At 35.1% G+C, this 13,611-nt stretch overlaps 1 protein-coding gene across 5 annotated transcripts in view; it reads left to right on the top strand.

The window, feature by feature from the left end:
• ODF2L (outer dense fiber of sperm tails 2 like) overlaps positions 1–9,824 on the top strand; it is a 37,102-nt gene extending 27,278 nt beyond the window's left edge. For 2 of the 5 annotated variants that reach the window (XM_069596594.1, XM_069596585.1), the window contains exons 10-15: positions 669–773; positions 2,944–3,102; positions 4,406–4,491; positions 4,574–4,736; positions 6,969–7,094; positions 9,249–9,824. In XM_069596594.1, coding sequence (XP_069452695.1) covers positions 669–773; positions 2,944–3,102; positions 4,406–4,491; positions 4,574–4,736; positions 6,969–7,094; positions 9,249–9,377 — 768 coding nt within the window. In that variant the 3' untranslated portion in view covers positions 9,378–9,824. The remainder of the gene's footprint in view (positions 1–668; positions 774–2,943; positions 3,103–4,405; positions 4,492–4,573; positions 4,737–6,968; positions 7,095–9,248) is intronic. The other 3 variants (XM_069596609.1, XM_069596603.1, XM_069596617.1) reach the window with 2 other exon arrangements.
• The last annotated feature ends 3,787 nt before the right edge of the window (positions 9,825–13,611 follow it).

The following is a 13,611-nucleotide window of genomic DNA, read 5'->3' as shown; positions in this document are numbered from 1 at the left end:
GAACTAAAGGTTAAAGCTGAAGGAGGGAAATAATGTAGGTAAGTAGGAAGGACTCCATTCCCATGGTTTAGATGGGAAACTGGAGTTGAGACTAAAATTCAGTTAGAATATTCCAGTTATCCCTGCCGGAGGTAGGAGTGGAGGCTGTGATGGACTGTGTGATGCCTCACTGAAAATATCATCTCAGTCTTCCAGCTGGTTGTTCTGATTTAACCCTCCATCAAGAATACTGTGGATGAGTATATTCTTGGCTCTGGGTCTTGTATAAAGTGCTTAGGTTTTCTGTTTTTTAACAGATTTTGATTTGTAGAGTGAAATAGTTGCTTTGGGAGCTAGTTTGGAACAGAGACCAATTCTTTAAAGTGACATTGACTTGCTAGTGAAGGTCCCTCTCTAATATTCAGAGCTCAGGTGAAGATTGTATTATTATTCTATTTCTATTATGGGAAAAGACAGGTAAATCACAAAAGGATTGTGGATTAGAGTAGAGCACTGAGTGATTCTTGTATTTAAAGAAGGAATAACATTAGATAAACATACTGATGGTTCTAACAGGGTAATGATAATGGGTTTAAAATAGAAATTTTAAAATTTAAATTCACATTTTTAGCTTTTTATTTCATATAATGGTCCTAATAAGCAAATACTGTGCAATTTTTTATTTTCAGATACAAAAGGTACAAGAAGCAGCTGAAATGGTAAAAAGCAGATGCAAAAATTTGCTACAAGAAAATAGCCTAATAACAAAAAACAAAAATAAAAAATTAAAAAAGGTTGGCTTGACATTTTAAATAATAAAATGTTTTATTTATGTTTTGTACTATATGAATTTTATATGAATTCTTTTATATAAATTTTATATAAATTCTTTCATTTTCTTTAGTTTAGACTTAGGAATTATCTGTTCTCGATTTCTGTGACAATTTGTTTTCTAAGGAAGTAATGTGTATTCCAGACCTGAAATGTGTTAATATATTTTTAAAATTTTTCCTAAATATTTAAAAAATAACATAAATGTTTAATTTCTCTGATATAAGAGGAGACTTAAGTAGCATCAAAAATGGTTGTCACTGAGCTTCATGCAAAGTTGACTATCTTTCATTTTTAATCTCATCTTTTTATTCTGATACTAAATCTTTTGTGTAAAAAACCAAAATATTCTCTTCTAAATGCTTTTTTGGAAGAAAAGTAACATTAAAAACAAAAAGAACCCAGAATCATTTCCTTTTTTTTTTTTTTTTCACCCTATTGCAAAAGAATGAAGGGAAGGTCAGTGTTGGCAAGTTATGATGTTTTTGTGAATATTTTTAAGTTTTTAAATGAAACCGCATCCTTTTTTGGGTCTTCTCACATTGCTTTTGGTAAGGAAGCAGTGAAACTTGTAGGACGTTGACACCCCTGACTCCCGGCTGGGGAGGTCATGGGATGTTACTGGTTAGTTGAGTGTAATAAGGTGACTGTCTCTGGGTTGTCCCCACATCTTGGAATTGAGAATTCTGAGTAAGACACCAGTGTGAAGAAGAGGTCAGTCAGACCAGGCATTGTCTGCTGGTTAAAAGAGAGAAAGGTAGCCCATCAGATGTGCAGCTTACTACTTTTCACCTATTTTTAGCAGACCAGAGAAGAAATCATTTCATACCTCTTGATTACTTTTTCTCATGAGACATACCAATGCAAATGCCTCCTCTTTTATAGGCAACACTATAAATAAAAGTCTATTTTAGAAAACCTGTTCAAAAAGCTGAAGAGGCTGGAGCCTGTGCAGGGATTCCAGATACTGTGAGGTCACAGTGTTTTCTTACTGGTATTAAACCAGATAAGCTGTTTTTTAAAGTGAAATGCTCCCTTTTTCTTATCCACTGCTTTAAGTCTCTTGTCTTTCTCATGGGCTCTTAGATGTTTGGGGACCCAGAGGCAGGCATTTTTCTAATTTTATCATTTGTGATCCAGAAGGCCTGATGTTGCCTAGTAGCTCTCGGTATTCCCTGTCTTGGGGAAAAGTCTAGCTTTTGTTTTTCTTCCCTATGAATATCCTAGGTGCCCTATGTCTTGTTATTTCTTCTTAATTATCAGTTCAAACAATTTTTATGGTTGCTTCTTGTCACATCTCTACAAAAGTGCCACCGTGAGGAATTGTAGCAGCCCAGAGATAATATAAGTACAATTAGATTTGTTCTTAGTAACATAGTAACAATGATCAAACTATAGTCTCCTGAATACTACTGATATTAGGTATTTTTAATTTACATACAGCAAACCTCACTAATTCCGACTGAGTACAGCAAGACTGCTTTATTCAAAATATCTGAGTTACTAGATCAAATTTTGGACAAAAGTCTAAAGTCACTTTGGACTGATGGCTGGACAGCAGCAGACTACTGTACCAGCTTTCTTAGTAATGTCTGTGCTTGCATATAAATGACAGGACGGAGTCAAAAGTTTACTTACCTAAGTAATTTAAACATTCGCCCTGCAAGCTAATATCACCATATTCATTTACTCAACAAACTTTTTGTACACTAACTAAAGTCCAACCTACTTTTGTGTTCTATATTCTTATTTAGCGGGTGGGCTTCCCTGGTGGCTCAGATGGTAAAGAATTAACTTGTCATGCAGGAGGCTCAGGTTCGATCCCTGGGTTGGAAAGATCCCCTGGGGAAGGGATTGGCAGAATGTGCCCAGAGAATTCTATGGACAGAGGGGCCTGGCGGCAGTCCATGGGGTCATAAAAAGTCAGATATGACTGAGAAAGTTTCACTTTTCATTCTTATTTAGCACAGTCGAACTTAAAGTTTATTCTTATTTATTTGGTTAAATCTCTTTTCATAAATTCTTATACCTAAAATATTTATTATATTACAGGTATATCTAGTATTTAAGATAGTAAAAACATGAATGCTGAATGTGTGATCTTGCACTTATTTCCCTAATGCTACAACTCAGATGAGAGGCCAGATGGAGTCTCATCTGAAGGAGTTAGAATGTGTCCGCGATTCCTTGACGGCGGTGGAACAGAGGCTTCAGGAGTGTCAGGAGAGTCTGCAGCACCACAAGGGAAAGTGTGCAGACCAGGCACACACCGTTAGGGAGCTTCAGGGCCAGGTGTCCAGCCATCATTTTGATTTTCGTTAGACGTGTTAAATGCTTTGGAATAATTTCGCCAGTTGAGGGCACTCCTGTCAGGGGTTGATTACTTTACTCTTATCTAAATAAGTTGATAAAATGTCAGTTTCTTGTGAATACTGTGTTATTTTGAAAGCTATTCTTGTTAGTATTTTATAATGAAAAATGGTAGTTAAAATTGCTAATTTAATTTATTCATACAAATCTATATTTAGACATTTGAGGACAGTAATAGCATGAGAGAAGGAGCAAAGCTATGCCTACAAGTATATTTTTGATGTCAGGATAAGATAAATTATTGTAATTTACCTTATAAAAATTAGAATTTATTTCTGTTAGAATTATGTGCAAGTTTATTTGGATTACTCTCAGTTATTTTTTAAACATATACTTTTTCACTGCATCGGAAGAGAGAGATCATGGGTTTCCTATAGCCATCTCTTAATTAAATGCCTAACACATAGTAAACACTAATAAATATTTTTTCATCTTTTTTTTTCAAAGAAGCATGTCCAAAGGTGGTAGCACATCTTTTTATTTGCGAAATAATTTTAGGAAGAATTCCCTATCTTCTAGATTAATCTGGATTTAATATTGAAAATCATCCTCTTTTTTTTTTTAGTATAAATTTATTTATTTCAAAAAGAACCCAAACAATACTTTGCTGACTTTATCTCCTGAGAAGAGATCTTTCTAGGAAAATGTCAAATCACACTAACTGAAATATGAGAAAAAATTTTTTTTCAAAACTGCATTATTTAAACGTAGCTTTTAAAGCAGTGGGAAGAATATTCTGTTTTGGTGTAGGCAAGTGTATCTTTGCTTATCTGTTTTGTTTTGCTTCTCACAAATATGTTTTTTATTCAGTAGTTACAACTTTATAGATATTCTATTATTAATCACTGCCTGTAGGTGAATCAGAAAACTGTAAGAGTAATCCTAAGTATCCAACAATAGGAGGTTACTGTTTAAAATCTTCACATTTACTTAACAAAATACATGTTCTTTTTCAATAAAACATTACTCAGAATGTTTTAATTGCCATCTTTCAGTAAAAATTTTAGTTGGTAATTTTCCATGAGGCAGCAATAGTTTTTTTAAAAAATCCAGGAATTTAAGTATTTGTTTTTTAACATTGTAATATTTCTTGGTGTCTCTCTGTGTAGGGATAATAATATTTATGCCATCTTCTTTTTTATATTTGTTCTAGCAAAAAACTATGTAGATTTCTCTGGAAGTCACTTATAAAGAAAATAACCAAGAAAACTTTTTTCTCTTTTAGGTTAATGAAAATCATAATCTTCTGACAAAGCTTTCTCTGGAAGAGGAAAATTATCTTATTCAGTTAAAGTGTGAAAACCTTAAACAGTAAGTATTAAATTGACTTAAAGTTGGTATTACATTTTTTTCTACACTCTATAATTTTAAAATATATGTCTTCTGTAAAAAGAAAATTAGAACAGATGGATGCAGAAAATAAAGAGCTTGAAAAGAAGCTAGCAAACCAAGAAGAATGTCTTAAGCACAGCAATCTGAAGTTTAAAGAAAAATCTGCAGAATATACAGCACTGGCCAGACAGCTGGAAGCTGCTTTAGAAGAAGGAAGACAAAAGGTACAGATGGCCTTTATTTAGAAACGTTTTAATTAGATTACCAAAGAGTCATCTTTTTAAACAGACGATATCTCATCTTGCCAAACCTACAGTTATTGTTTTTAACCTGATGACAGGGTGAAGGGAGCAATTACATTTTTGTTTTTTATCTACTTTTCCCTTTTGGAGCTAAACAGATATGTTACTGGTCCGGAGTTGCTTCACTAAATAAATGGTGATGTGGCAGGGTAAAGGGCAAGAATGGAAAACACTTTATAGGAATCGCCCTTTTTTTTTTTTTTTTAATGAAACCAGAGCAGATATGCAAGTTACTGAACCTTTTGGTTTTGATTGAGATTCAGTGAGCTATAAAGCTCAACTCCTTTTTGGCAAATGTTGTAAAAATAAATATGGACAAGAATTAATTTCCAGTTAAATCCGTGTGATTAGCATTTAATAAATATCTCACTGTCTGTTGAGAAGCATTCTGTTAGTGCTTCTGATACAAAGATGAGTAAGAACTGGCCTCAGCTCTCAGGACACTCACAGTTCAGTAGGTAAACAACATGTGAACAGACAGTATCATCCAGCAAGTAGTTGCTACAATGTAGAGAAGACCACAAGGGACACTGCCAGGTGGATTAGTTCAATCTGGAGATGTAGAGAAATGATTCAGGAAGATCTCAAAGAAGAGGTAAATTTATCAAATGATTTGAAAATGTAATCTTGAAAGACACGAGGTGGGCTTTGGAATTCACAAGAGGTGGATTTGAATTCTGGCCCTGACACATTATATCCCAACCCAAGGCAAGCTGCTTTCCAGACTTTAGTTTCTTACTTGGTAAAATGGGGATGATGAGTTTCCTCATAGGATTGAATGACACTGGAAAGAGATTGTCTATACCCTGATGACTCTCAGAAGTATATCTCTGCCACAGACTTCTCTCTTTCCTGACATCTAAATTCGTATGCTCTGCTATTTATTTATCTCCTCTTAACATTTTTAGGCAACTCAGACTTAACGTGTCCAACACCAGATTTTGACTGTCTCTCTGAACTCTTCCACCTGTGGTCTTTCACAAGCCTGTTAAAGGCAATTCCACAAGAGTGAGAGAACTTCTGATACCCTTGCACTCTTAAATGTCACATAGATATATTTTGATTTTTTTTTTTAAACCTCTGGGAAAGCTATTTAAGTTGACTTTGAAAGACATATCATTGAATGAAAGCTGAGTAGTAAAATGTACTGCCAGTGATAGAAATGTAATCCAGGTTTCTCAGTCCCAACCTGTGGGAGAAGAAGAAGTGACTTTAGCCTGGGTTCAGACTAAGTGAACCTTGAAAATGCTGGATGCTCTCAGATTCCTTCTCAGAAGTAGTCAGAGCCCTCAGAGATGTGTCTGCCCTCTCCTTTCCTTCCCGCTGCAGTGAGTGTGGAGCTGCCTGTACTGCCGCAGGAAGCACGCCACTGCCCTGTTGCTGTTGCCCCCGCTGCAGGGCCTTGTGAAGGACACAGATACTTGTCCTGGGGGCTCTTTCTCCCAAAGCTTCAAATCCTGTTAGAATTCTTCTCTCACAATCACCCTTGGAAGTTGTGTACAAGAAATCTTTGTAAATAACTATAGTAACTTAGAACTTAGTCCGTGGGAGTTAGGTTAGAGGACAGTCCTTCCTACTAGCTCCTTGCTCCTGAACTAGTCTCTGCCTCCACTTTCATTCTTGTGGTTCCAACCCACCTTTCCTGCAAATAGGTTCCCATGTATCTGAATCCTTGGATAAACATCACTAAGCTAGACTTTCTGCTGAAATAAACCATCAGAGAAATACGAAAACTCAAATTCAGACCATTTTGGAAGTGAATGAATGAAAAACCAATCTCGTGTGTGTGTGTGTGTGTGTGTGTGTGTGTGTGGTGTGAATATCATCTACCCTGCCCCCAATTCTCTCCATCCAAGTCTATTCTCAGCAGATTGTGGAAATATAGTATTGGGGAAAACCTGCCTACATCACATGTGTGGAACTTCCACTTCCAGCTACTTTTTCAGATACTTCCATACCAAACAGGAGAATGCGTGCTTATGCTATAAGTGTTTCTCAAGATAGAACACCTTTAAACGCTTTCTAGTTAAGTTGTCTAATATCCAAATAATATCTATTTGGAAAGAAGAGATACAGTATAATTATGTCAAGACTTTAAATTATATCTTAAAGAAAGCACATTTAGCTCTTTTATTCTTTCAATTAAAATTACAGGTTTCTGAAGAAATAGAGAAAATGTCATCTAGAGAAAGGGCTTTACAAGTCAAAATAGTAGATCTGGAAAATGAACTTAGAAAGAAAAATGAAGAACAAAATCAACTTGTTTGCAAAATGAACAGTGTAAGTATTAGTATGGCTTAATGTATTTTCATTAAAAATAAGTTAGCATTTAACATTCTTACCATGGAGTTTTAGTTAAACAGTTAACATACAAAGTGAAGGGAATCAAGGCTATTACTTTACTGATAGTACTAAAAGTAACAAATAATATAAATCATAAAAATAAAAATGTCAGCATTTGGCCAAAGAATTATTATCCTGCATCCTTGGTAGCTTCTATTACATTTCCCCCAAAGTCTCATCAGGCCCTTTCCCTGCATATTATTTTTACATGACAGATGCTTAATGAGAGTTACAGATATCATTTACTTGTTTTCTTTGTATTATGGATTTTTCATTTTTAAGATAAACACTATGATTAGATTTTGATAGTATTAAATAATGAATATTATATTTTAGGAAGTTATAAGTTGATGATTTAGATGTTTAGTTTTATCTGCACATGAGGTGGATGCTCGGGTCTACTCAGTCTTAAAATGAGAATACCAATATGAAAGCTAGCACGAGTTGTGATTGACTTAATTGAAAATTATCTACTGAACAGTGACATAGAAAATAATAATACTTTTTTTTTTTTCCAGGAGCCAGACTCCATAACTATTTTTTCATTCCCAAGCATGTAAACCATTGAAAACCTGAAAGGTTCAAAAGTTAAATATTCTAGCCATCATTGTTAGTTTAATTTTATTACCATCAAATTTTTCATGGCAATTTAATCAGGACAAAACATTTCTCATCTTTAGTTTAGCACAGACCTTCACTTTATTTCACAATATTTTTTAGTCACTGTCAGAGTTTCTGTTATATTATAAAATGTACGATATTCTGTGTGTAATTGAAACTTCTAAAAATAAGTATATTAAAATGAGGTATGTGTGTTATAATATTCCTAGTACTTGGTTAAGGCTGCTAAAATAAGTAAAGTTAAGATCTGATGTTTTGTTAATCTTGATGATTTTTACAGTAGTAAAAATTTAGAATTCTGACCCTGGATTTAGACATTGCTGAAAAATGGGTTTATTTCTGTCCCTTCCCCGGGGGCAGTTCAGTTGGCAGTTTCAGATATTTGTTTTATATACACGCCTTAGCTCCATCTGAATTGTAAGCACCCTGAGAGGCTGTCTCATAGTTAATTGTATGCTGCTGTCTTCCATAGTGCCCGACCCACAGTAGCAGGCCTCTACAGATTTTCTGCCCAGTGCTTCAGAGGGAGAGAGAGGGTGGAGTAGATACACAGACCCAAGGGTGACCCTCAGGGGCCTACTCTAGATCAAGAAGCCTGAAATGTCTTTGGAATATATTATATACTTACATTTTAAAATCTATGTACATTTTGCATTCTACCTTATAATATGTGTATTTGTATTAATATTTTTCCCTCCAAGTTGTTGAGTAAAATCAATGTTTCTCAAAGATCCATTATAGTCATTCTATGACTTTGTAGACTTCAGCCTGGCGAGTTGTTTTATACCACCCACTACACTTTCCCTGGGGGCATTGCTCAGTTTCAGAAGGTAGCTGGTGTCATTGAACACCTGGTAGGAAGGATATAAAAGCTTTTTCTTCTCACAGTTCCTACATTTTACTTGGAAGCTAGGTGATATTTGTAGCCTGTCTATCTAAAATATTTTCAGTGAACAGATCTGTTTGGGAATTTACGCACAACTGAATATTTTAAAAATACATTTTAAATGTTTTCCTCAAAGACCACATATGATATTGAGTTCATTTTGTTTTTAAAAGATTCTAAAAATAAAATGTTCATATTATCAAAACTAGAATTCTGTCAGTTTTTAAGATAGCAAAAGTAGTCAGCCTTTTAGGGAAAGAAAATGACAAAAACTAGTATTAAAATATGCCATGTTAAATGTAATAGAAATTGTGACAGTTTCAAGTAAAATCTATTTAAGTTAATCATATTAAATATATAATAATTTAGGGCTAAGTGAGTGTGTATTACAACAAACTGTCACAGAGAGATCAACCATGTATGTGCTCTGTTTATTCTAGATTTTAAAGAAAAGTGAGCTCTAAGATTTTTTTCTTTAAAAAAATTAAAAACCATGTATTCAATATTGTGTGTATAAATTTGTATATTATCACTGTCTGATATTAATGTCATTATTAACTATTTTTATTTCTTTTTTTATTTAGAAAGCACAACATCAGGAAGTATGTTTGAAAGAAATACAACATAGTCTTGAAAAGTCAGAGAATCAAAATGAGAGTATTAAGAATTACTTACAGTTTCTTAAAACCTCTTATGTAACAATGTTTGGATAAATTTTTGGCTTTACTTTCTATAAACAATAGATTTTTACTATGAGTAAAAAGTAATTAGGTAAAAATTAAATAAATATGTTATCTGTTGCTATACTTTATGATTTATGAATGGTGCTATTAGGCTTTTATGTAAAGATTTTTGAAACATAATTTATTATCCAATTGAAATTTTCAAACAAGATACTTGTTAATATTCCTTTTTTGCTGGATAGTCTTCACTTAACTCTGGATTAATATCTATTTAATTTATTTTGGTTTCTAGAATATCTTATATACAGAAGAGAAGCTAGAATCATTCTTTGTGACTATAGCCACCATTCAAATGAATTTGTAATAAACCTCAGCCAATTATGAGCCAAATACATGATTTTAAATAATGTATGTAATTGTTTTACACTATAGTGCTGTATGTGTATATATTAATATAATAAAAGAAAATACTCTGAATATTATTTTTAATAATGATATAATTACATAGTTTTAAAGTTGCCAAATGTCTCAGTGTACTTAATATTGTTTCAAATATATGCTAAAATGCCATTATAATTTCTGTCAGGTTTTAAATATAGAATTTTAAGTCATGGCTTTATTAAATGCCAACTGACAGTGACAGATGAAAACATGCATGCATTGTTTCTTTATAGAGAATAGGTCTTTAGTCTTTCCTGCGAATTTATAGTCTCTTTTTGTTCATCTTATGTTAGTGATTGATATTATTAGTGTAGACATTCTGAAACCCCTGAGTTAACTGAGAGATTAAAGAGGAGTGATTTTTCCTACCCCTTCCCATGGCCAACTCACATGGGGTGATCAAAATAAACACTCTTAATACCAGGAAGCTTTAGAGTGAGATCTTTGTTATTGGGATGGAGTAGAAGAGACACCAAGAACATGTTCTGTGTAATCTCTTACCCTATGTGTCAAGTCAGGATACTCTACAAGGGAACAGATATAATTGACAAAGAATCAAGTAATAGTGACTCCTCTCAGAGAATGACTTGAGAGGTGTTTATTCAAAGGACACTCAGGTCTCTAAAGATCAGTCAAAGCAGCAAGTTGTGTACTACAAAGTAGAGCCTATGAACTGAGCTCAGTCCCTCCAAGATATTTTATCTACTTCTCTGACCAGAAATGAGGGCCTGCTTTTCTCTGATCCCCTCACTCCTAAGATTGCCATCTATCATCTGCAGGGGCTTACTTCCCAGTGACCCAATTGCTTCATAGTATTTTTCAAAAATACAGTAATTTCAGAAACTGGCCACATTTTTTGCCTAACAAGTGCTAATAATATTAGTGTTGCCTTTTAATTTTAAATCATAGTACTTGTGTTACATCCTTGACCCTTGTGATTCTTTCTTCATCTCCTTAAGCAAAGGCAGCCTTTCTTCTAAAGAAAGAAAACTAAGGTTCTTGAGCATTTTCCACTAGACTTTGAACTCTTTAAGAACAGAACTGTATCTTACTGACATTTCTATTTCAGCTGCAACACAAGACCTGGTATATAGACACTTAGTTGATGTTTGTGGATAGGTAGGTGGATGTTAAAAGAGGGAGGTATTCATATTCCTGTTTTAAATATGAAGAGTATAAGAGGAATTAACTCCTGTGGCTATGGTATAAAGCTCTCTGAGTTTTAAAGTTGGTATTTGAACTTGAGTCTTCTGACTCCAGAATCTCTGTACAATACTTTTTTCCTGTTGTAAGCAGTGACAGCAGCATTAGCCCAGTGGCAGCATTGCTAGTATTTATTGAGCACTAGTCTGTGCCAATGGCAGCCCACTCCAGTGTTCTTGCCTGGAGAATCCCAGGGACGGCGGAGCCTGGTGGGCTGCCATCTATGGGGTCACACAGAGTCGGACACGACTAAAGTGACTCAGCAGCAGCAGCAGCCGTCTATGCCAAAGTTCTGACTCTGATACTTGTATTAATTCATTTACCCTTTGTCTAATGAGATAGGTGCTGTTAATTACATTTACTCTTCAGGAAACCAAAACACAGAAAAGTAACTCACTCAAGGTCACACAGCTAGTAAGTAGCAGGTATCCAGAATCTCTTCTCTTAGCTATGACCATACTATCTTCATGTATATTTTATAAATAAAGGTAATGGTTTCTTGTAACAATCATGCATTACTTCATCTATGAATACTTTCTCTTTTAAACATTTTTAATTTTATCAAAGAAATTTGTGCATATGGTATTTAAAAGTTGGTCCCCACCATATTTTGGCTAGACTATGGAAGGAAAAGACCCTAAGGTTGGTACTTGGATGTAGTGACACAGAATAACAAAGGAAATTTACCAGAACTAGAACTTTAGCAATCTCCCTGCTTAACGTTTCCATGTGAAGCATTAAGCACAGTCATTGGGTTTTTCTGGCATGTGAACCAAACTCAGTGTCAGGGAGGCTCACAGTCAGTCCCTGGGAATCCCCAAGTGGTGTCTGCTTCCAGCTTCCCATCATCCCAGATGGGGAAAGAAGGCCCTTGTTCCCACAGTACTAATAGGCTGGCAGGATTTTCTGTTTATCCTTGATATTCAGGGTCTCATGACTCTTAAGTTCTAAATGTTTCCTTCTATTATTTATGTGATTATTACCTCTCTACATATTCCTCCCCTCTTCCTTATTTTGTATGCTGGATCTGACCTCCACACCACTTGCCTTTTCCCTCAGGGTATCTGTTACAGGACTTCTTGTGAGGCATTTCTTCCATCTGATGTTTCTAACCACTTATATGGTTCTCAGGGGCAGTCATTCTCTTTTTCTGTTGGATACTGAATTTCTAAATAAGAAGTATTGAATTTTAGTTCCTAAAAATGTTGGAGGTTTTTTTTTTTTTTTTTGTATTTTGCACTGTAATTCCATTCTATTTTCATTAAAATTCTCTTGTTTCTTCCATTGGTTCTACTGCAGTAGGCATCTCCTGTTTCTGTTCTGTTGGCCGTCTTTCTTTCAGAGCGCTGTGAGTTTTAATTTTCCTTGCCTACTCGTGGTTGTGGTTCCCGCCATACTTGCCAGCAGCCTGCCTTGCATATTTCTGGGGCAGCAGGAAAGTAAGTGGTGAAAGGCACCATGGCTTCAGTGCTCATGGCCTGCAGTGCGGTGCTGTGAGAAACCCTCCTGCTCCCAGACTTTTCCAGTCACAAGCATCAGTGCTTTCCCAGCTACCAGTATTGGAAGCACATTGCTCCACTGAAGAGTGCTTCAAGGTTTTCTGGGATCAGCAAGTTTGTTGCAGAAACAATGAGTGAAGTTCCCTTTGGAGGAGAACCATGGGCAGCGTCTCTACCAGGAACAATGTGCAGCACTTTAAAGAAGGAATTCGGCCTGTATCTGAGATTTGTTCGTGATTTTTATTTTTAGGGTAAAATAACTCTCGGAGTTTTGTGTTGGGTATGATTAACTTTTCATAATCAAGCATTTATATACACAAATGTATATACATTTATAAGTAAGTAAGTTCACATATGTTGGTATGAGCATGGAGGAAGGTATAGAAAAGCCTACATGCCTTGGTAGGGTTGGAGGAAATAGTAATAACTTTTCACTTTTTCTGATGAGGTTATATTTCAATTATTTTTTTCTAATCAGATTTTAAAAAATTCAAACATTAGAGGACAGGCTTGATAGGTACAAAGTGGAAGAAAAGTAGGCTTTATAAGAGGATATGGTCTGACATCGAATCCTGGAATTTGATTTTCAGAGGTGGACTAACTTGGGACAAGGAGAAAGTAGAGAGAAGCCTGATTGAGGAGGAGCTGGAGGGTCACTGGAGTCCAGGGTGTTGGGCTGAGAGGTCTTGGGTGTGAAGCTATCTGGGATATGGAGAGCTTTGGAATAGAGCTGAAGGATAAGCAACTAACCTAGTTAAATTTGAGCAGATGTGTAATTACTCTGGTAAGGAGTGAAGTTTCTGGTTGCATTTAGAATAAAATCCAAAATCCTCAACGTGACTTTCGAGACCCGGCCCCCCTCCTCAACCCCTCAGACCACTCTCCTCACCCATTTGCCCAATTGTGCTTGGTTTCCTTGAAAGCTGAGTTGTTTTCTTCTCATTCTTAAATGCTCTTTGTCACTCTTGGCCTGACCAAATCCTACTGATTCTCTCATATACCTTCTTATTCTTTTCTTTCATAATTGGCAATTAATTGCATAATTATATGTTTCATATTTGTCTTACTAGATTTTAAACTTCATGAGGATTTACTGTTCTATAGTCTACAGCTAACAAGGT

The sequence above is a fragment of the Ovis canadensis genome, chromosome 1, assembly GCF_042477335.2.
Source record: "Ovis canadensis isolate MfBH-ARS-UI-01 breed Bighorn chromosome 1, ARS-UI_OviCan_v2, whole genome shotgun sequence".
NCBI classification, from domain to species: domain Eukaryota; kingdom Metazoa; phylum Chordata; class Mammalia; order Artiodactyla; family Bovidae; genus Ovis; species Ovis canadensis.
This window is presented reverse-complemented; position numbering and strand designations above follow the sequence as displayed.